At 45.0% G+C, this 22,980-nt stretch overlaps 1 protein-coding gene across 1 annotated transcript in view; it reads right to left on the bottom strand.

Moving 5' to 3' along the window:
- Positions 1 to 22,980, bottom strand: part of arid1ab (AT rich interactive domain 1Ab (SWI-like)) — a 54,865-nt gene that overhangs the window by 14,481 nt on the left and 17,404 nt on the right. The window contains exons 2-4 of the mRNA XM_041954923.1: positions 18,349 to 18,570; positions 14,385 to 15,131; positions 13,399 to 13,515 (exon numbers count right to left, since the gene is read on the bottom strand). Coding sequence (XP_041810857.1) covers positions 13,399 to 13,515; positions 14,385 to 15,131; positions 18,349 to 18,570 — 1,086 coding nt within the window. The remainder of the gene's footprint in view (positions 1 to 13,398; positions 13,516 to 14,384; positions 15,132 to 18,348; positions 18,571 to 22,980) is intronic.

Genomic DNA, 22,980 nt, shown 5'->3' on the forward strand with positions numbered 1-22,980 from the left:
TGTTGTTATTGAGCCTCGCTGGCTGTGACACAAAGACAGCCAGGCAGGCAAGAAGGTAGGAAGGCAGCCGGCGATGATTATGTTTGTGGGAAGGTGAATGTTTACACACTGGCCACTCACGTGGAGCCCATGTGCTTGCTCAGAAATGCAAGCTCATCTGCCAGTCACATCGGAGGAGGGAAAAAAATGGGAGGGAGGGAGGAGGAGGGAGGAAAAAAAAAGCACTCATTGGAAGGTGGCCAACTATTCCCATAGAAATCTCACACTCGCAGGCTGGCTGCAGCCCCGAAGCCGGCGGTTTTGCACTTGAAACAGCGCCCGTTGCTATTTTTGGGATGTGACCTGATGGAGGAACCCCAGAGGGAGTGACAGGAGCAGAACGCTGATTCAGAATCCAACCCCCCCTCCCCTTCCAATCCACCCCCACCCTGTTCCCTCTGCCCTCCCTCCATCTCTTCCTCTCACTTCAGTGACTGCACAAACCCAGGCCTTTCTGACCCGCACAGAACATGTGGCAACTACAAAACCTTGCGAAACCTAGCAGGAGGGCTTTATCTATGAGAATCATACTCTAAAGTGTTTCATTGGCTGATGCCCAATTAATGTTCACAAATGTAAAAACAGGCCAGAACAAGGCAGAAGCATGCTGGGCGAAGGCCACAGAGCGGTGAGATCTTAATGCTCTGGAGCAGAGATCAAACAGCGTGACATTCCTTGCTTAAACAACCGTGGCAGGATCCTTTTTCCAGCAGCCAGAATCGTCAGCTGACCTACATCTCCCCCTCTCGCCAACCGGCACTACCCCACCTCCACTCAGACATCATAAGACCGGTCATCTGACAGTGGGCTCGGCCTGGAGGCTCCGGGCCAGAAGCCAAGATGACCACCCTCAGCTGCTGCCACGGTCAAGACGTCAAACTACCGAGCTCATCGCGTCAGAGATCACTACACACAGCCATGTCCCAGCACAGGTCAGAGGTCGATTCCTGGAGTCAGGCCCAGGAGTCACGTCTCAGCGGGAGGTCGCTGCACAAGACGTACACACTTCAGTCACAAGGCAGAGAGACCTTGAAAGTCTGACAAGGCAGGATCCATCCTGAGGATCAGTTCAGTAAAAGTAAACCAGAAACTCGCCAAGAGACGTAACGTCACTGTCACCTCATTAAGTGTAGACTCTGGCTGGGTATTGAACCGCTGAACATTTTTGGTTCTAAGGGTCAACTGCAAAGTATAAAAGACACTTTTTTTATTTAAATCAGAATTTTTTCCAATTGTAGATTACAGATTTTAATTTAGGAAAAGGTTTTTCTGTAGCTGCCTTTGTGGAGACTGTTATCCATCAGCTGTCTCAGTTTTAACACTGCTGTCTACAACAGCAGGGTCATGTCTTGTGTTTCACTCAGCTGTAAACCGACTACTGTCAGTAACGCTCAAAAACTCTTCAGCTCCAGACCAGTTGACTTGGCACACCTCACTTGGAACAAAGACCACCAAGGCTCACATCATGACAACAAACACAGAGGCAGAGGAGCTGCTTTACACGAAATCACATTACATTTAGAGCAGCTACTGCAGAGGCCATTGCTTAAACTGAACACAAGATTTATTGGGTCAGGATTTGGGTGGCTTACTACATCCATAAAACTATTTCCTGGGGAAACGAATGGTACATGACTACCTGACAGAATATGACCTAGACCTGCAAAATCTTTAGCGGTCAGGAAGAATTACATCAAGCCTTAAAACGCAGCCCAGGGTTGATACCTGTTTTTATTAGGGACAGTTTCGCTGGCGTCATTTTGGATCTGGGTCACGTTAGTAAAGTATCAGAATTTGCTAAACACACAGAATGTAATTTCCACCACTAGCGGTCTCTCAATCAAAACAATGAAAACAAAAGAGGGTCTGATGACATCGTGATGTCACGTGGGATGATGGGAGTTGTTGTCTTCATTGTTAAACAACCACCATGACTGATGATCTATTGTGGCTCAGGCTGAAATATATACTAAAGTTTTACGCATGTTGCATTGAGTCACGATTATTGACTTATTTCTTCACTCTCTGAAGTTTTATCTGGTGTGTCCTGTGTTTCCCAGGAACTTCAAGTAACTCGAGGGGGGTTAAGGGGATATGACGTTGTTGACAAGCAACCAAATGAAACGCACCATTATCTTGAATTAAATTATGGATTTCAATTGTAGCAGCTAAAAATAAGCTAAAGCGGTGGTAGTATGATAGTATCTTAGCAGTTAGCATTGGCATCTAGCAGTTAACATTAGCAGTATAGGTGAATCTAGCTGTATTGTCTTCTTCTGTTCCTCTTAGTAGGTAGCGATTAGCATTTAGCATTAGCTAAATGGTAGCTTCGGAACTGTATTGTCTTCTTCTGTTCCTCTTAGCGGTTAGCATTAGCATTAGCTAAATGGTAGCATCGGTACTGGCCACTACCTGGAGCATCTCTGGGTCAGTTGAACGTGGCAGTGCTGTTTGGATTGTGTAGGAGCAGTGTGAACTGGCACTAGGGGGGGTGACTCTGGGATGCCGGAGTTCACTGCCTAACCTCCTGGAGGTGTAGTGGGACTAAGTAGGCAAAACACCGTTGAAGGGAGGTTTCCACCTGATGACCCCCAGAGACGTGTTAGGAATCACTGCTCTTTGGCAGGTATAGAGGCAGATTAGAGCTCCAAGGTTCTTCACTGAGAATGAATCCTCTTTTTGAGCACAAGCATCTTGTGTTTAAATTAACTATGGATTCCAAAATGTCGAACAAACAAAATCTGTTAAACACAATGTTTGTGGGAGAGTACTCATGACAAAGGGGGTTAGTCCAAATTGGAGTCAACGTGACAATTTTTCTTTCTTTGGTCTTGAAGACTTGCAGACCAGAATTTCTCTGGCTTATTTCATTAGGAAAAGGGAGTTTGTATTTTTTGTTTCTGTCACTACAAAGTGTAGACAGTTGTACCATTCAACATTAAACCATGTTTTTTGCTCCTTACACATAATTGCAAAAAAAAAAACACACAAAAGCATTAAAAAAAAAAAAATATTCGTACTTGCACCTGCCATACCAGCACATACGCAGCACAGAGGGCGAGGCCTCCTGTAAATATCTGACAACTGACAGCTCTTATCCCTCAGCCTGGACGGACACACACACACACACACACACACACACACACACACACACACACACACACACACACACACACACACACACACACACACACACACACACACACACACACACACACACACACAGCAGTCATTGATTTTTCCCAGCTCAATACTGCACAGCACCAGCCTGTTCTGCTGACTGCACAAGCCGGACAGCGAGAGGAGAGGAGAGGAGAGGAAGGAGGAGGAGGAAGAGGAGGAGGAGGGGGGAGGGGAGGTTGGTGATACTGATGCTGCTGTGGCCCTGCTATTCAACACGTTCATTATTAGAGGGCAAATGATAAAGTGGACGTGGATCGGGCGTTAGGAGGAGTTGAGGGACAGCAGGGTGGCTAAGTTTGAGCGTGGGGGTTTATGAGCTCGGAGGAAGGTTACTGCACCATCATCTATGACAATAAGAACACTCGATAACATGAAACTCTTTAAGGGCACGCTATTTTTCTACGTGCAGGAAGAGTGGAAGATTTGCGAGCTGTGTTGTGGAGAGAAGCAGAGAGCTGCAGCTCTTTCTGTGGAGCATCAAGCTCCTCTCTATGGCAGCCATTTTGTGTGTTTCCCAGCACTGCCTAACATGGAACTTGAGAGCTGAGAACTGCAGGACAGTGTTTGTAATGTTTGAGGCTTGAAGAGGGGCAAAAAGGCAGATTTAGACAAAGTGTGGTGTTGAGAATTTAATAAAAAAATCGTAAAATAAATTCAAGAAAATTCCTTACACTGCGATTACTGTTGGTGAAAGTGGAAAATGGTCTTTACTATTCCCATACTCTCCACTGCTGCTCTGAGTGTGCCTGTGCTGTCTCTGAGTCATCTGCTCTGCTCTCCTCTCTGCCGTCCTAATGTATTCCATTTGCAGATTACTTCACTGAATCAATCAAGCCCAACCAGAGCCATTAGTCTGCCAAGCCAGCCGATTTCTTCTTACTCGTTTTTTTTTTTTTTTTGTAGGTTATGAGAAACAGAAAGAGGGAGAAGAGAAGAGAAGCAGCGTAGCGGCCCTGGGATAATGAAACATATCTGGATTGTGTGACCCTGGCCAGTAGTGTGTAACTAGATATGGTGGTGGTGGTGGTGGTGAGGAGAGAGAAAGAGGAGGTGTGGGGGTGGGGGCAGAGTTCATCCCTCAGTCACACACTCTCCCTGACCCGCTCTTCTCTGTCATTCTCAGACCTCAGGGTTTCACCAACCGCCTACTTGGCAGGATTCCTTGTTCTCAGGCCTCCAGATGCTAAACACAATATGCAGGGGGAAAAGAAAGCGCTCGCTCACACCAGCACACATGCTCACACATCCTCTGTGGCGAGGCGATAGCTGAGGAGGAGAGAGTAAGTACGGAGGGGGGGGTGGGAGATAGACAAGAGGTTAAAAAAAAGGCTGCATCTGAAGGGCTGCCATGGTTACTATGATCCACGTGGTTGACACATTAGAGCCGACACAGTCCCTCCCCCTGTTGCTGCCGTCCCTCTGACTGTCGCTCTCCCTCCCTCTCCCTCTCTCTCTCTCTCTCTCTCTCAGCGGCCTCCCTGCGTGCCTGGCAGGGTCACGGTGCAGTCAGCTACTACAAAAGAAGCAGCCCGTCATTGTTACAGGAAACGCAGACGCACCAAAGCCGTGTTCCTCCCCCCGCTGCTCCTGCTCCACCACCGCCGCCATCGCTTTAATTACAGACTCAGCCTCCGGGCCTTTTGCGCTGAGGAGGCCTGGGAGACACACGCGCACACACTGACACAGACACAGATACGCACACACATACTGGACAAACACGCAACAGCGAAACCTTGAACTTCTTCGCCGTCTTTCACAAGTCCCTGATGTTTATGTTTATATGCCGGCGACCCCGTCAGTGATAGCGCTGCAGCGTATCGCATTTACCACTTATTCGGGGCGAAGCGGGCTTTTGATATCCAAACGGGGTCATGGGAAAAGTCATCTCTGCCCTTTTAAGCGTAAGATCAAGTGAGAATTTCTCTGCACATTTTCTAAAGGGGTTTCTCTTCTCTTTTTCCCAGCTCAGCCCCTGAACGTGCTGACTTGACTAAGCTTAGAAGCATATCATCTTCAGACCACAATCACGGCGCTTCTATCTGCACACAGATGACAGATAGACTGCAGGCGCTCAGACAAAATAAAATTTAGCTGCCTAGTCTATGGAACCACCTGTACCGACTCTGCGCAGCCGTACCATGGGATGAAAGGAAATGTTCAGGTGTTGCCCAAGAAGACGGACAGACGGGTGCTGCTGACGCCTCAGCCACCCGCCCAGAGGGTCCCACCTGCATCCGGTGGCCGTGCCGAGTTATGGGGAGCTTCTGGGAAGTCCACAGAAGGCTTGGAGAGAGGCAAATCCAGCCCCGGCTCGAGGTTTGCAGGGCTGAGCTCAACCATAAGGGGGCACTCCCATCCCACTATGAGGGAAGAACTGGAGAAAGGAGGAGAAGCAAGGCCCCTGCCTCATACAGCAGCAGCAGCCATTACAGGGTTTCACATACAGCACAGGCTGATGAGAAACTCTCTATACACAGTTGGAGCAACCTATAGGTGCACAATGCAACTCTCACCCAGTCCACACGATAAAGATAGGATCTGTTGAGAAGATGGTTCAAAAACCACTGAGTGGATGAAATGAGCACGCCTGAGCTCTGTTATTTCATTATCCAAGATGTAGGCAAACAACAAACACGGACAGTGAGAACGCCAGTGGGGTGACACAACGCTCGGCGCCTGGGAGTACCCTGCAGGGGTTAGACATCACGTCTGGAGTATCAGTGCCACAGAAACAATGTCTTCTACCTTCACAGACGAGCTACCTCCAGCTCCCCAGAGATTACCATTACACTACCACTTTATCACCAGCAGCCACGTGGGAAGGATAATAACATGGACAACAAAGTACAAGATAAAAGAGTGAACCAGCATAATTCAGAAAAAAAGAGCCTCGTCCTGCTAAGGCATAAAAAATACAACTCATTTGACAGTGATCAATACTGTTCTGCTTTAGCATTCCTGTGTGATGCAGGCTTGCAGTCAAAAAGAAAATAAAGGCCAACTATGAATCTTAATCAATGAGTAGGGAGTTCTTTTTTAAACGCTCCACATTTTCCTAATTGAGCTTCTCTGTGGGGGTAACAAAAAAGGTTGTGTGCAAGGCACACAAACACTGCAGCAGTCTGTGTGTTGCTAACACAGAGTAGATGAAGGGAGGTGGTGTAGGGGAGGAGGGCGAGGGGGGGCGGTCTGATTGCTGTGAATAATGGGGAGATGGTGTGTGCGTGGGGGGCCTTTTGTAGAGATCACAATAGTAGCAGGGAGTCCCAGGGCAGCGCACAGATGCCCAAGTGAGGCAGGCAGCTGCCCAGCCTGAGGTGAGGGGTGCTGGGATACGGAGGGCGAGGGGGCTGGAGGGGCCTTGGGGTGGGGGTGGTGGTGGTGGTGGGGAGGTTCCAGACCCCTTCAGCCAGTCTGCCTGCTCTCCAGAGCAGCAACACCCCTCCCCTCCTACTGTCACACTCACACACAGCGTGTCTAGGGGGCGCTATCAAAGCAACTGACACCACCAGTAAATTAACCGGGGGGGGGGGGGGTAATATAGAGGTTATTTCATAGAGCGAGAGTTAATTTGATTGTGAGGCCGGTTTTCATCCATCCGGGCTCAGCAGCTTGTTCCAGCGAGAGCGGGAGAAAGCAGAGCACAGACAGTGCTGCAGTCAGCCACAGTCTTTGTGCTGCAAAACTAGCTCAGCCCAGCAGAAATGGAGGCAGAGGGGAGGGGCATGGGAGAGTGTGTGTGCGAGTGTGAGAGTGTGTGAGTGAGCGGAGAGAGCAAGAGGGAGAGGGAGAGTGCTCTGTGTGTGTATGTGTGTGTGTGTGTGCGAGCTCACAAGAGCAAAACAGGGCTTGGGTTTTAGCGGGCTAAGAAACAATTCACTGAAGCAACTGCAAAACAACACACTTTGTCAGCAGATTGAATTTTCTCAAGTACATTAATTAAAAATCACATAGAGGAAAGAAAGGAGTGAGACAGAGAGGGAGCAGGGGAGAGAAACAGACAAGCTGGGAGGAGGGAGGGGGGGGGGTGAGAGCGAGTGAGAGGCACCCTGGAATCTGAATAAGACATGTCCACACAGGAAGCAAGGGCCCCAGAATAGCAACAGGAAACTGGCCCCGGACTCTGAATACTGTCAGCGTCAGAGCCTCGCAAAACAAGGCTGCGCTGCACAGCGTTATGAAAGCTGATTTACTGAGAGAAGAGAGAGAACGAGGAAGGGAAGAGGAGGAGGAGGAGGAGGAGGGGGAGGAGGAGGAGGGTGCAGGCGAGGAAAAGAGAAAACGAGAATTTAAAAAGAGGAACAGGAGAGAGGCAGAGAGAGTGAAATTTTATATATATATAAATATATATTTATATAAACAGAATGAAAGAGAGAAATGCAGCAAAAAACAGTGTAATATTGAAAAAAGGCAAGGAGGGGGTTGGGCTGGGTAGGAGAGGAAAAAAGTGGGCCGGCCTTGTCAGGCTGATTGCTCCAGAGCTATGTCGCAAAAACAAGCTTAGCTGCAGGAGGAGAGCAGAGCTGGGCTGGGCTGAACGGGGAATGGGGATTGCAGGAGGGGGACTCAGAGTTGATCAGTACCAAGACTGGAAGATCCCTCAGTTCCAGATCAGGAGGCTTGGCACATAACATTAAAGGTCATTAAGGGAGAGAAGGGGGGTCTGATGTTGTGCTGTGGGTGGTCCCTGAGCTTTGCAAATGCACTGCAGACTGAATTCATGCAAGGGTGGGGTCCTAATAGGCAGTGATGTGGTAATACATTTAAAGGGGGGGAAACTAGGACAAAACTAGAACCTCCAGTTGACATGGCAAGACCACCACCAAATTAAGAAAAAAGAAGTCAACTGATGTATGCCTTTCATCATGAGACAATATGCTCTGGTTAGAGGCCTCATATCAACCGCAGATTATACTAAAGTTGTGCTTTTAAAGTAGGGCTAAACAGTGGTGCTGAGTCTGTTCCATTGCACCTTTGTTAACAGGCGACTATAGATCCCTGACACAAAGTAAACCCTCGGCCCTTCCTTCAAGTAAAACCACTCCAGATGAAGCCTCTTATTTGGAAAGGGAAGAGCAACAGGAAGATGGAGGACAGAAAAAAAACAAACTCAAGCGTTAGTGTGTGACCAACATGTGACCTTCCTCTCAAGTCTTGAGCACATTCAGACACATCAGAAAAGAGGAGCATCACAGTCAGGGGGCGGTCCTGAGTGGGATTAGCCCCACAGTGGAGAAAGGGTGTACAAAAGACATGGGAGCGGACAAGGAGATTCAAAAAAAAAAAAAAAAAAAAAAAAAAAAGAGAGAGAGAGGGGTGTTGGTGGTGGTCCGGGAGTTATTCTCATTCCCACGAGTTGGAGAGGAAGTGTCACTTCCAGAGTAAGAAAGACTTGGGCTTTTGGATTATCTCCTGTGATGATCTTTCACAACATGAGGGATACTATAACTCTCTTCCTTAAATAAAGACACTGGACTCACTATACCAATTTGTACCTAGAACACTTCATCAAAACATGACTGAAAGCACTGAAAACCTGAGCAGCGCTGAATGTGAAAAGCTATTTCGGTCATCAAAGGGGGACCCCTGTGAGTTTGTATTTCATAAAGTTGTGTGATTTGTGCGGGACAGATTAAAAAAACGAATGGTGAGAATTGAAGGAGCAGAAGCTGAGAGACTTTTAGCCTTTAGCGTGAGGCAAGCTCCACAATCACAGGATCCTACATTTCCCATACTGCAACAGTCATCTTTCATTAGACCTTCCCTGCTACCGAAATTCCCACATCTTTCAAACTCAACACCTCCGGTTTTTAAGGCAAGCTTTGCACTATAAATTTTAAGTGTCAAACTCAAACTGAGATTACCCTGGTGACATCATTATGACATCATGTGGTTTTTATTATTATTTTTTTTATTATTTTGAAAGCTCCCTCCAGTGTCACAGGAGACTCTGTGCAACTGTTTTCACAAGTTGTGCAGTACTCCCTGTGAGGAGTAAAATCTTTCATGTGTGTGGGAGTGCCCCTTTAATCTGCAACTGTGGTTATTCATTATGGACAATAATATGACACATCTGCTAGAGAAAAGCACAAAAAAGTCCCTCCCTTCTCTCCCTCGTCTTAGCTCTTAATTCATTTGCTTTAATGACATTAATATCAGGAAAATTTTAAGAGCACAGAGACATCTACGTTCCAGTTGTATTGCTAATTGCGTTGTACTCACTGCAAGTTGTTTTAGATTAGCATCAGCCACATGACTACACTGTAAAGGTTTTAAGAGATTTCCATGAAGACAACAACAGCTCTGGGGAACTGACAGTGTGGTAAATACTCAACAGTTAAACTGTGCATGTGTGTCCTGGAGCCAGAAACCAGCTCAACCTGCTCAGCTGGTTCCACTATGGCTGCCTGTTTTTTTTTTTTTTTCTCTCATTCCTCCTCCACCTCTTATCGACAGGCCTTTTCTCAAACTGACTGTTGCTTTCCTACCTGCGCCTTCCAGCAGGCGCTCAGCCGCCTGTGTTCCTTTATTCCCACCTCAACGGCAGCTTAACAGACGCTGGGTTTTTAGCACCTGGCTCAAACAGACCCATCTGTGCTCTGGATGAGGTGATGTCTGGCTGGCTCTGTGCTGAAGCTATCTAAAGTAGCTAAATGGCGCTTACCCCTCAGCCACTGTTGGATCACGACTCAAACACATTCTGAGGCAGATGAAAACAAATGCGTCTGTACAAATCACTGCAGGTTCTTGCAAAATAAACACAAGTTAAACCTGTAGATCTGTAATCTGTACCTAACATCCTGTCAGGTAAATTTTAATTTGGAAAACATTCTTCTCTGTTTAACATGAGAAAAGTTCGTTAATTTAGGATTCAACAACACTTCCCTTATATGCAGAGAGGCACAGACACGTACGGGCACTGATCACCTCAGTCAATGACAGGAATAACTGCATCTATTAGGTTTATCAATCGACCAAATGAAAATAAGCAGAACAGAAAATACAATATTTTATCAGCCACACAATAAGGTTGTTTTTTTGTGGTGCACTTGCTTTTTAATGGATAAAAAACCTTGACAGGTAGCTAAAAAATAAACAACAACTGCTACTTGCGGCTGGGTATCATTTGAAAATTTTCAATACCACTGCCAATTAAATATCTGTGATACTATTTTGTAATACTCTACTTTGAAAATCCCGATTTTTATTAATAAACAAAATTAGCAAAAGTGTTTAATTCGGCTTTAAAACAAACAAACAAAAAAAGCCAAGTCAATACAAGATAATTGCCTAAAAAATCAAAACCGTGATTTATTATTAATAAACAAACAAGACTAAAGGGCTAACCAAATCACACACATTTTAAAACATTTTTAAAGTATTTTTGACATCCGTCATGGAACAGACTTGCTTCCATCTTAACAAATATAACGCTGACTGATTCCTCACTGACAATGTTAAATGTAACATTTCACACTGACTCCACCACACGTGCGATACTTGCAAATTTACTTGCAAACTTTTTCTTATTTGGGGTGAATTTGGGGTAAACATGGGACCAAGCAGTGCACCTCAGTGCCAAATGACACTGATGCTGCGGCCTACTGCTAATTCAGACCACATAAACAGATAATCAACAACGTTAGGTTTACTATACATTTTGCAAATAGCAGCCTATCAGAAACTCTTGTGTAAGTTTGGTTAATAAAATAACCTACTTTTCCAATACAACAGATAACACTATTGTATATTTACTCTTAACACCTGTAGGAGTCAATTGAACTGTATTAACACAGGTGGTCAGTTAGCATCATCTAACCTGCAAACAGTGTCATGTCCACCCCGCAGGGCTGCAGAGCGAAGAGGGAGATGAAGAGAAAGGGATCAGTTCATCTCTACCGTAGCCAGATTAATGGCTCTCACAGCCAATCACAAAGCACTGAAAGGGAATCCCCAAGAAGTCGGAGGGAAATAAATAAAAATAGCCCTGGCCTGGCCTGCTCGGCCAATGGCTGAGCCCAAAGAGAGATGTATTAATAAATAAGAGAAATAAATAAAAGAGGAGGGAAACACATCCTGAGGGCATCCCCTACTGGCATAGACAGCACTGCTTCTCATCCCTCCCTCCCTCACACTCGCAGCATCTCCCACTCCAACCAATCACTCACACTATTTGAAGTTATTTGCTTGCACTCCCTCAGCCCCCCCCCCTCCCCTCGCCGCCGACTCCGCTCTCTCACTTTCATTCTCTCTCATTAATGATCTCATTTCTCACTCTCCTTCCCCGAGGCCCAGAATGAGGTTAGCTCCGCAGTCTGACCTATAAACACTGCCATGGAAACTGCAACGTGTTACAGCGAGACACCTCTTTAACAGGGAAGATGAGGGGTGGGGGGGGTGGAGGGGGGGAGGGAGTTCTCTCACCTTTATCTTAGCCAGAGGGCTATCAGACGCCAGATTTGCTTCACTTTCAACAATCCTTTTCCCTGGCAGAAATGTTTTTTTGCCCTCTCAGAATTTTGTGTCTAACAAGTCAGGAGAAACCTGCACTGCTTGAACACGCTTTACTCACTCTTGGCATCTGCTTGTTGTTGTGTGCTTTGTGAATGTTAAAGTCAGAGGCAGCAGAGAACGGGTCCAAATTCAAAAGATGTCAGTAGGAACGTGGATTTTTTTTACTCATGTTACCTGTGCCTCAAACGTTTAAAAATCATTTCAGCCCCAAATTTCAGTCATTAATGTCGTTAATATCCAGGTATTGGATCAAAAAACATATACATGCTATATGCTGACTGGAGAAAAAAGTTCATGTTAGGACAAGTTGGAATTTTGAGCAGAGTTCAGTATCTGAATGCCAGTAATTTAGCAGGCATGTCAACAGACAGCAGTAAACAAACCTGGGAATACAACAGTGTCAGCAGTCCAAAGTACTGAATATTGACCTTACTCTAGTAAAGCATGCAATACCCACAGTAGTTATAGGTCTGAAAAAGCATAAAATGTCCATCACGTTGCTCTGAAAAGGTCGGTGTAGCTGAATTTGTGTTTGGTAGTCAATCAGTTGCACAGTGTGCCCAAAAATCTGACATTTATCCCGAATTTCAATGTATTTTCCCTAGTCAGAGTGCCCTGGTCACACTAATACAAAACTTAGGCTTATGGCTGTGCCCACTACGATGGTTAACTCTAACTGCTGCAGGGTGATAATTGCTGGATTATGCAACAAAGTCAGGTTCCAAGTGATGATGGTCACATGACAGCTTTGAAAATGAACTGACTAAACCCAGCTATGTTTACCAGTGTGAGAGATGGAAAAGAAAGGACAGCGGGAGTTCACTGGGGCTGCACCAAATGTCATGTTTTTTGTTCTTCAAGCTTCAAATGTTTGTCGTCACATTTTATGACATCATCACACCCAAAACAATTAAATAAAAAACTAAAAAATCCTTGAACAATAGCCTCAATTTGAATAAAGTGATTCATTGGATTAAATGTGTTTCATTGGATTAAATGTGCTCCCCTTCATATTTATTCAACTGAGAATTGATTTTGAATCAAGAATAGATTGGGATTAAATATTGACATTATTTGAGATTGCCAGCTCTAACAACTGTGTATTTAGTGGTCCTTCACTGTGGTTGAATTTGGACTAGCATGGGAGTGAGTCACAAATGACTAAGTTTGCTTTCACACTGGCAGTTAAGTCCAAATCCACGAGCGGTTTGCCTACGTACATGACAAAATCGACCCTTCAATGAACATGGGTGCAGATCCAGAAAACAGGTGAGTGAGATCTGGTCTAAAATCTGTAATGGCTGTAATGACACTCGCAGTAGGATGATTTTCTATGGTAGTTCTGTCACATGCTGGTTTCTCAATTTTGACAAGCCCAAGCTACTTACAGTACAACATGACTAATTATTGTCTTTTCTGGCCATGGCTGCAGGAGAGTATGATTACCAACTACTGGACTGACTGCTCATAAGATTGAAAACTACTCAAAAATATCTGACTGACATGTGTCCGCTTTAGTGAGATTTTGGTATGGCTGAGGGTTATGAAATATATATTAACGTGGCAAATAATGGAGGTTGTTGGTGCCCATGGAAACCCAGTGGATGGAACCAGCTACAACAAGCACAGGTCAGATGTTACATGAGAAGACAGAGGGCTCACCGGCAGACTGGATGGCCGGCCCTGCATGCTGTCTTCCTGACTGCTCTTGTTGGAAGCCATGGGTTGGTTGGAAGGAGGAGCGCTGGACTGGGAGCTAAAGGAATCCTGGGAGAGTTCCTGATTATGGGGACAAGAAAGAGATAAGACAATGGATTCCACACATTAAAAAAAAGAAATCCCCAAATTAAGCGCCTTGTTACTGCTTATTGACTCTTTGCAATATACAGCAATTCAACTGCTGACATACATTTAAATAACAGTTCTCCACTGGGCTGGATAAATGCAGTGTGCAAGGAGCAACTTGAACAACTTACTGCATGGCATGTCCATGTCTCTAAAGAAGACAAGGCGAAGGATAATTGGTCGCTAACTTTAGAGCTCTTTGCCAGCAGAGCTCACTGGGCTTCATCCTCATTTTATCTGAAGTGTCTTTCCACCAACAACCTATACTGAACAACAAAGCTTTGCTCCTGTGTAATCTAGGAGTTGTGCTGTGTTTTCTAAACCCCACTGCTCTTTTCATTTACTATTCATTTAACAGGCAGAAGCCTATATATTTAAGTAAATAAATCAACTTTAATTGAGCACCAAGTGAACCCTTTATGGCTTAGGTCAAAGGTTCATTCAAAACTTCCAACAGCTTCTTTGCAATTAAAGCCTTCCAGATATTCAACCCATTTTTGGACTAGTTATTCTAAGTTAAGGAAAACTAAATACAAACTAATTATTCAACTGTCTATTACACAGCAAAGTCAAGTATGACCAAAAGGCATGAAACAATGAAAGGTGACTGTGAAGGTGTTTACTGAAAAGCAGCTGCAGACAGTTTTCAGTTTGTATTAACATTGTGAGGGAGACATGGGCTGCATCGACAGAGCGCGGCTAAAGAACAGCAAAGAGTACAGTAAAGACAAACACAGATGGGCCCGACATGGCACATCAAAGTACAGCGTAAGTGTACTAAAAGTTCTGTGCGGTGTTATTACCTGTGGAGGAGGTGGGAACCTCTGATATGGTGACGGTTGTTGTTGTTGTTGCTGTTGTTGTTGTTGTTGCTGTTGCTGTTGCTGCTGCTGTTGTTGCTGTTGTTGTTGTTGTTGCTGCTGCTGTTGCTGTTGTTGTTGTTGTTGTTGTTGTTGTTGCAGGGGGGGTGTCTGAGAGTAAGGTGATGGTTGACCCTGCTGGCCATGACCTGGAGGTTGCTGGGCTTGAGGAGGTGGACCTCCTGGTTGTTGCTGTTGCTGCTGCTGTTGTTGTTGTTGTTGTTGTTGTTGTTGTTGTTGTGGTGGAGGTGGTGGCCCTTGCTGCTGCTGCGGGGTTTGCTGCTGTGGTGGCTGCCCTGGTCCAGGAGGCTGTGGGTAGCCAGGCTGACCCTGAGGGCCCTGCTGACTTTGAGGACCTGGTCCCTGCTGCTGTTGAGGCTGCTGCTGCTGGGGAGGGATGTAGGGTGGCTGTCCCGGCTGTGACTGTGGGGGCTGGCTATAGGGAGGCTGACCCGGAGTAGGGACGTGGGGACCTTGGGACTGTTGGAAGGGTGGTCCTGACTGCCCATGTTGGCCAGGAGGCTGTGTGGGGTGGCCCTGCTGGGGATACGGAGTTCCAGAGGAGCCCTGGGGTTGGCCAGGGTATGGAGGCTGTTGCTGGCCAGGGAGAGGAGGTGCACCGTGCTGGCCGTAGTAGCTCTGACTCTGCTGGCCGTAGCCACCCGGCCCCTGTTGTCCATAGGCTGAAATCTAGACGTGAACACAGAACGATCAGCCAGGTTCAGCAATAGTTCACGTTAAAAAGAAGAACACTCAGGATATGTGAGTAAATATAACCCAGCACAGCTGAACTGCCTGTGAACATAAACAGCTTTCTGCAGTTGAACTAAGATTTTACTACAGCTTTACTATCCTGAGTCCCTCTGTGGAATATCAATCACTACCTGAATACAGTCTGAGCACTGTCAGGATCCTTTCTTAAGCTGCAAAATTCTATAAAAATAACCAAATATCCAGCCACCTCTTTGATTTTTTTGCCATTCATTCTCAGCGGAGTAATCAGAGCATCTCTTCATCTTACTCACAGATTAAAAGGGAAAGACAACTGCTCTCTGTGCCTGTAAGAGAGAGCAGTGTGTTCCTCGCGATAAACTGATCAGTCAAAGCGCATAAGAAAAACCATCTGAGTGTAAGAATTCAGCCGTGTATCGCTTTAAATTATAGCCGTGAAAATAAAAATCGAGTTTTGACTTCATCTCCTTGAACTTCAATATGAGGCTTTTCATATTCTACCCGATCCTGTGTGCGGAAAGCCTTTCAATACAGCGTTTTCGTTTCATTACCCTCAAGGAGCATGGAAGGAGAAAACCCTGACCTTGTGAGGATACACAGTAATAAAAAAGGAGCGAGAGGAAAAAGAGCCACGTGTTGTTTTGGGAGGGTTCTGAGCTACTCCAGAATTCAAAGAAAATAAGAGATAGTAAAGAATTGCCACACATTTAAAACATCATGAAGTGGCTATATTGTATCAGCCTGACAAAGGGAAGGAAGCAGTTTTCTTCTCTGCAGGGCACTTATCGAGTCCACGGTCAGATACCAGGCAGGCCAGTATGAGATAATCACACCACACAATGGGCACAAGACCACAGACAGCGGACGTGGAAGAAAAGGCTTCACTCTACGGGATTCCCTGCATGCATTGCTCTGTTAAGACGGACTGCCTGGCTGAGAGAGTTCAAGAAGGGTCTTATACCTAGCTATGAGTAAGTAGCTATGACAAACTGGATGTTTTCAATTGGGCAACGCTGTCGGAAAATGCTTCCCACTGTGTCCGTACACACAACTTGAATTTTCCACTACTGCTTTTGAGCATGAAAATAAACAAGACATCTAAATATTGATGGATTGCTCTCTTTGATTCAGTATCTCTAAGAGCTTTTTTCTTCAGTCAATCTTTAGGACAAAATTTTAGTCCTGTTGTTGGGATCATCGTTGGTAAATCGGAGTAAAAATCTTTAGGACTGCAACGATTTGATTCAAATCTGGTCCTTGTCATCATTCTCAACTGAATATATAGAAATGGGTGCTATTTTCTCGCTCTTACTGCAATGAAATGTATTAAGAAATATAACTGGCAGTACAACTGGCAGTCGACTACATTAATTAAGTGCTTTGTAAAGCATGTACAGTGTTATGTTGTTATGTTACAGTCTTACACCTGTATAAGATAATGGGGTAGCTCTCTGTTGTGTTGTTATAAACATTATATGTCCACCATTGGAGAATAGCATCCCTGCTGTTAGTAGCATGGAAAGCCAAACAGTTATCCAGTACAGGCGCAGGTCTTTTTAGACTGATGGTTGGAGGTTTTTTTTTTTCATTTGGCGAGAGTTAGCTGGGAATTTTGTTAACAAATCCAACGCTTGTCTTTTTTGAAGACAAACTACAAGGTAACTCTAGCATGTGCTACATTGTCTGGATGCTGCACTGTGCTCTTGAGTTTGAGTTCCAGTTTTTGCTGTTCCACCAAATATCACTTTAATGTTTAATGCCACCACTAAAACACACAGAGCTTTTGGTACCAGTCTTCAATAAACAGTGTATCATTGATGATGCTCTTCTGTCTCTGCTATAGGGTTTTGGAATTTGGAGATACACTTATCTGTTTTCTTGCTGAGCGCTAGATGGGAAAGTAATACCTCTTTCATATCTGTCTGCTAAATATTTGATGACAGCAAGCAGTCACCTGGCTTAGCTTAGCATAATGACTGGGCACAGGCGGAAATAGTTAGCCTGACTCTGTTGGAAGTTGACCAAATACAAATCTTTGTATAATCCACACACAAAAATCGCAAAAAAGAGTCATTTTATTGAGGTTTATGTGCAGAACAATTACTTAGCCATGAGCAATACCTACAGTTAGCTAAATCCATGAGCTCCACCACACATATCCAGATCATGATTACTCACTATAAACAAGTAAATGGCTTTGAACTCCTGCACCTGACATCCAATGAGTCCAATTCATGTTGTCAGTTTATCTACTGTACACGACCATTTCCACCATTCCCTTAACAGTAAGTCAGACCAAATAAACGCTCTAGTGCCTCAACTAACAGGAATGTAAAAAACGTATCAACTTATGGTCCGGACCTCAAACCACGCCCTGCGCCACGACTATGTACTGCAGACACTCAAAATGGCTCTGTTAAATGTCCTCTCCTAACACAGGAGGTCTTGTGTTTTTAGTAATTTAATGGTTTCACCTGGTTTAGACTTTTTACTCAAAACAGAGATGTGGCATGGGTCTGGTGATCCATCGTTTCCTCTGCTCACCCAGCACAACAGGTTGTGATGGTGGTCTTTTTAAAAACAGTGGCACCCTCTCTGACGTGAGCAGGATGATTAATTCATTCACTGTTTATAATATGCTGCCCTAAAACCTTATCTGGGTTCACATCCGAAACAGTGACTTAATATTTGGTGATTTCAACACTCATGTTGATGATTGTTCAGGTTTGACTTTTTGAACATGACACAATCTTTTAACCTTGGCCAGCACGCCAGACATAACACTGGTCACATGATGCACTTTGAACTAGCTCCATTTTGAGGTTGCCCACATCTCTCATTATAAATGCAGTGTCTTAAATGTTCTATTTCAGATAAGGAAATAATCAGTATATTAAACCAGTATATACAAATTTTTTTGCTGAAAGTCAACCTCCAAGAACTTCTGATCGCCATACTGATCTGGTAAATATCATTCAAAGGTTCATCTCATTTTTCCAGGTGGCACAAATATTGAAGGAGTTAAAAATTGATCACTGGGCTGAAGCTTTTATTTGAGACTCTGGGTAGTAATGTCATTTTTGGTCTTTTATGTCAAACTGTAACTTCAAAGAGAGGTTTGGGCAAGGTTACAGTAAAGACGCAGGGAAAATGATCTAAATCAATAGTTACTGACCTGCTGCCCATACTGCATGCTGCCCATTGCGCCAGGTGTACGGCTCTGCATGCCCATCGGATACCTCTGAGGGCCTGGAGGTCCGTAGCCCTGACCCGGGTAAGAGCCTCCCTGCTGGGGTCCAGGCCCTGTGGGTGGCCCTTGCTGCTGCTGGGAATAGGGGTTGGGTCCTCCATACGGCTGGCCGCGCATCTTCCCTACCTGGTCCATTGGGCTTGGAGGCTGGAGGACACACAGAGAGAACGTTTCAATGAGCTGAAACAGTGGATGGAGGGACTGGCAAAACTGTATGAAAAAGGGTTGTCCTCAGAGATAATTGTCTGCCATTCACTCATGGTTTGGGGGTTGATGATTATGGTGTGTCTTCTGCCCCTATTTGACTTTGCAGTCACACACCCTAACAAGCTATAACAAGCTCTATAATGATGCAACTGATTGCTCAGAATCAGTGATGTGACAGGAAAAAATGAGCAAATGTAGTCCACTTCAAATATAGCCTGAGCTATTTTAGAACCTTTTAGTGGCTTTTCTTGAAAAAAGCATTACTCAGCAATGAACACAAATGATAACTCTACCATTGCAGTGTGTCGTGCAAGCATCATCTCATAAACCAGTCACAGTATAATCAAGTAAATATAGAACAAAAAGCAGAAGGGGGAGGGAAAAACAGTAGTGGATTTACTTTCCTACTAGAAAGGGAAAAAATTGGCCATGAATGAATGAATGAGCCCACTATATCCGCCAGGAGCGTTTCCCTGCCCAGGAGATCATTGTGCCAGTGGGTGGATACTGTTTCGGCGGAGACGTCGGGGAGGGTTTCTATGAAAATAAGCTTAAGGAAGTGGAAGTGTCTGCGGTGGCTGGAGCTGCGCCCACCCCTCAGCTGGAGCCTCGTCAGGATGGAGGCTGGGGTGGTGGTGGTAGTCGGGGGCTGACCTTGGCCGGCTTGGACTCAGGGAGATCCACATGGCCCGGGCAGGCAATGTTACAGGGCCAGACGGCCTTTCTGGCTGGAGAGCCGGGGAGGGAAACGGAGAGCAGAGGAGGAAGAGAAGGGGGGCTGATAATGAGGTAGCCTTGCCTGTCAACAGCTGGAGCCAAGGTCATAAAGTGTCTGATGCTGTGTGTGTACATAAGAGATGAGCTTGGTGGATTCCCCCCAAACACAACACTCCTCCAGAGCAACACAAAATAAATACAATTAAAAAATGGCATTCCAATGAACTATAAATGAACTGGTCATCCCCTGGAAATCTGAAAAAACAAAAAACAAAACTCATACCAGGGCTGTGCGGGTTATCTGCCTTGTTGGCGCAATCTAGTGCCATCAACTCATCACACTGCTGGCAGCCCCTGTGTGCTCCCATCAAACCCACCGCAGCTGCATCTGAAAGCACGAGCCGCAATGGGGGCTTTGAAGTAGCAACACCTCCTGGCCTGCTGACCTCGAGCAGCAGACACAAAGCTTTCATTGCTTCCCACGGTTATTAATCTGTGTGTGTGTTTTTTTTTCCTCCCCCAAAAACCTCTTTTCCTTGGTTAAGGGATACAACCACCGGGGCTATTTATAGCCAGCGAGACGGAGAGGGCAGTCTGCCGAAAATGTAACAGGTCCCAGCTGCACTGCTGTTTGAACCTGGGCCAGGCCTTGCTCTTCCTGGGCTTTAATAAAGCAGCAGGCTTTGGCACTCTATGAATGACAGTGCTGCAATGAGAAAGAGGAGGTCGGGTGGGGGGTGTCTCTGCAGGAGACTGGTGTGTGTGAAGATATATGTATGTGAGTGTGTGTATCGTGGGGGTTCCTGTAGGTGTTTCGGGGGGGAATCAACAGGCTGTTAGGATGGTCAACCAACATTATGCAAGATAACATATTCCACTCCAGGTTTTCCCTCTAGCCTCCCGCAGGCCACACTCTCCTGAGCTCCTTCAGGTTCAGGAGAGTATATGTGTGTGTGTTATGTTGTGTGTGTGTGGAAGGAGGAGGGGAAGGGAGGGTTGGGGGGGGGGTGTTACTACGCTCCCCAGGGTCATTACCAACTGCACCTGGGGGGAAGAGGTAACAGGCCCCGGTAGGCACTCTCCAATGACCTCTATTGCACTTTTAACCTCAGTCTGCAAGGAAGGATACCATACCTGCCTCCCCCCACCTGACATCATGCCATGATCCACACAACAGACTGCTCAAGCCTAAAGATGACTGGTAGAAAATAGTAAAACAGGCAGCACCTTGTTTCTGATTTTCGATCCATATCAGACAGATGTATTTGTCCAATTACGGCAAACAACAACAAAAAATTCACCTTCCCACTAACAAAGCTGGAGCGACTTCTTTCACTGGACAGAAATATGCTATCGCTCTCTCCTAATGAGCTGCTTAAGCAGTTAGGCAGAGCCTCTTGTGTCATCCGTAAAGTGTGCCACTGAGGCCTGAATCACCCGCTAACGTCCTCCAATCCACATGAAAAATGACTCGAATGCTAACAAACTACAGAGCAGCAACACTAAAGGTAAAATCTATTTCTCATTTAGACAAAATCTTCTAGCGATGACCGGGGCCATAAAACAATCAACCTTTTTCCTCACCAATTTCGGTCGATATTTCGCCGGCGGTGAGAATATTTCTACACCAGCTTGAGTACCCGCTTTTCCATTAAGAAGCCTGACAGCTCAGGCCCCGGCTCAGCGGGGAGAGAGCTGGAAAGTACAGCTCAACTACAATCAGGGTTTCCAGCTCCCTGAACCACGTGGAGAATCAGTGCCGACGTCCCCCAAACAAAACACGTGTATCTCTCTCTCTCTCCCCTGTGTCTCATTTAACAACCACTATAAATGGATGGAGATATTGGTCATTTGAGCAGGTGATCAGACAGTAGAGATAAGTGTACACTGTGCTCATGAATGTTAGACAAATATACTGTATACTTTGCAGAAAAATAAATTATATATTAAAAAAATCTATATATATATATATATAAAACGATTAGCCAATAGACAGAGAAGTAACAAGCAACCATTTTGATTACGAATAAACTGTCATCATGCCGAACATACCCCAGCTCCAACTTCTCAATTGTGAGGACTTGCCTTTTTAATTTGTTTTACATCTTTGCAAATTAAATAACCGAAGGTTTTGGACTGTTGGTCGGTTAAATATGGAGGTTGAAAGTCACAGCTGTTTTAGAAAAAAAAATCAGCAGGTAATTCAATAATGAAAATACTAATTTTGACCATAAAATAACGGTCCTTATGCAAGCCAGTGGATGTTTCATTGAGGTGGAATTATCCTTTAAGGCATGGTCTGCCTGCTTCATTGCAAGCTTCATCACTGAAACTTCTACAATCCCCAAAATATTAACTGCAAAAAAAATCCAGTCTCCAATAAAAGAATAATGTGTGATAGGGGTGGGTGGTATTCCGGTTTCATCACCGTCAACAGTGTCAAGTTCTGCCATGATATGCCAGTGCAACACCGTCATTACTGTGCTAAACAAAATTTGCATATTAAAAATAATGTGATTTACTGTGACTGCAAAACATGCAGGTAGAGCACTACAAGTGTTCTCACAGAACTGGTGTTACATCCAGTAACTATTATTTTCCTCGCTCCCTCCGACTCCAGTAACAAGATGCGTAATTTCCGTGTTGAGGCTGCAAGAACCAACACAAAAGTCTTCATCTATTCCCGACATCTGAGAAAGTGAAGACTCAGTTGGTTAACTTGATAGAAATGTCCCCATAACGACAACTACAGGAAAACAAATGAAAAAACAAACAAATGCTGTTGAGATGTTAATCCCATCTCTTGCCTAACTATGTGACTCAATCACATAACATTTACTAATTTACCTACATTATGGGGCAGGTTACGCCTCCCAGAAAACACGCAGGCCTATACATCATTTTCATTCCTATTTGGAGCCAGTAAACACATCTGTTATTTGAATATTTTTTTCATTGTTAAAATATGTTCCCTTACATTGCTAATAGAGTGAAAATAGGCAGAATCATGTGAGCAGATATGAGCAGAGAATCCCAGCCAAAATGGCTGTGACTCCAGTCTAAACCATGCTTAATATTATCTAGTAACACTCAGAACATGTCATAATGGCTTTTAGAATATGTGGTCTGCAGTCCAGTATAAATCCAGGATGCTAAACCTGCTCGAGATGTCTTGTTTTTTTACTTGTCGACCTCATTCGATCATCTGAACACATCTGTGCGCTGCACGCTGGGAGATAGCTGTGGCCAGTCTACTACTCGGGCCTTCATTGATCTGTTTACCAGCATTTTCCTCACATTGCTCAAGTTGTTCACATCTAACACACCATTATACATTTTCCAAGATCCTAGAGAGCTTTGTTTGAAGCCTTTGTGAGTGTGTGTGTGCATGTGTGCTTCAACCACACTACACAACCTCTACTGCATCTTGTGTATAGAGGTCAGGGACTGCCTTGGAAGGCTCTGTTCCTCTTTCTCTTAGTTACAGAATGAGTGGCTCTTTTGAAGGGCACTGCCAAGGCTGGAGCACTGCTGCTGTTGAGTAAAGACCTTGAGCATCTGAATTCATTTTCCCACGTTTAAGACTTATGAGTTAAATCACAACCAAACCATGATTGAAAGTAGTACTACTTT

Source organism: Chelmon rostratus, chromosome 16, assembly GCF_017976325.1.
Source record: "Chelmon rostratus isolate fCheRos1 chromosome 16, fCheRos1.pri, whole genome shotgun sequence".
NCBI classification, from domain to species: domain Eukaryota; kingdom Metazoa; phylum Chordata; class Actinopteri; order Chaetodontiformes; family Chaetodontidae; genus Chelmon; species Chelmon rostratus.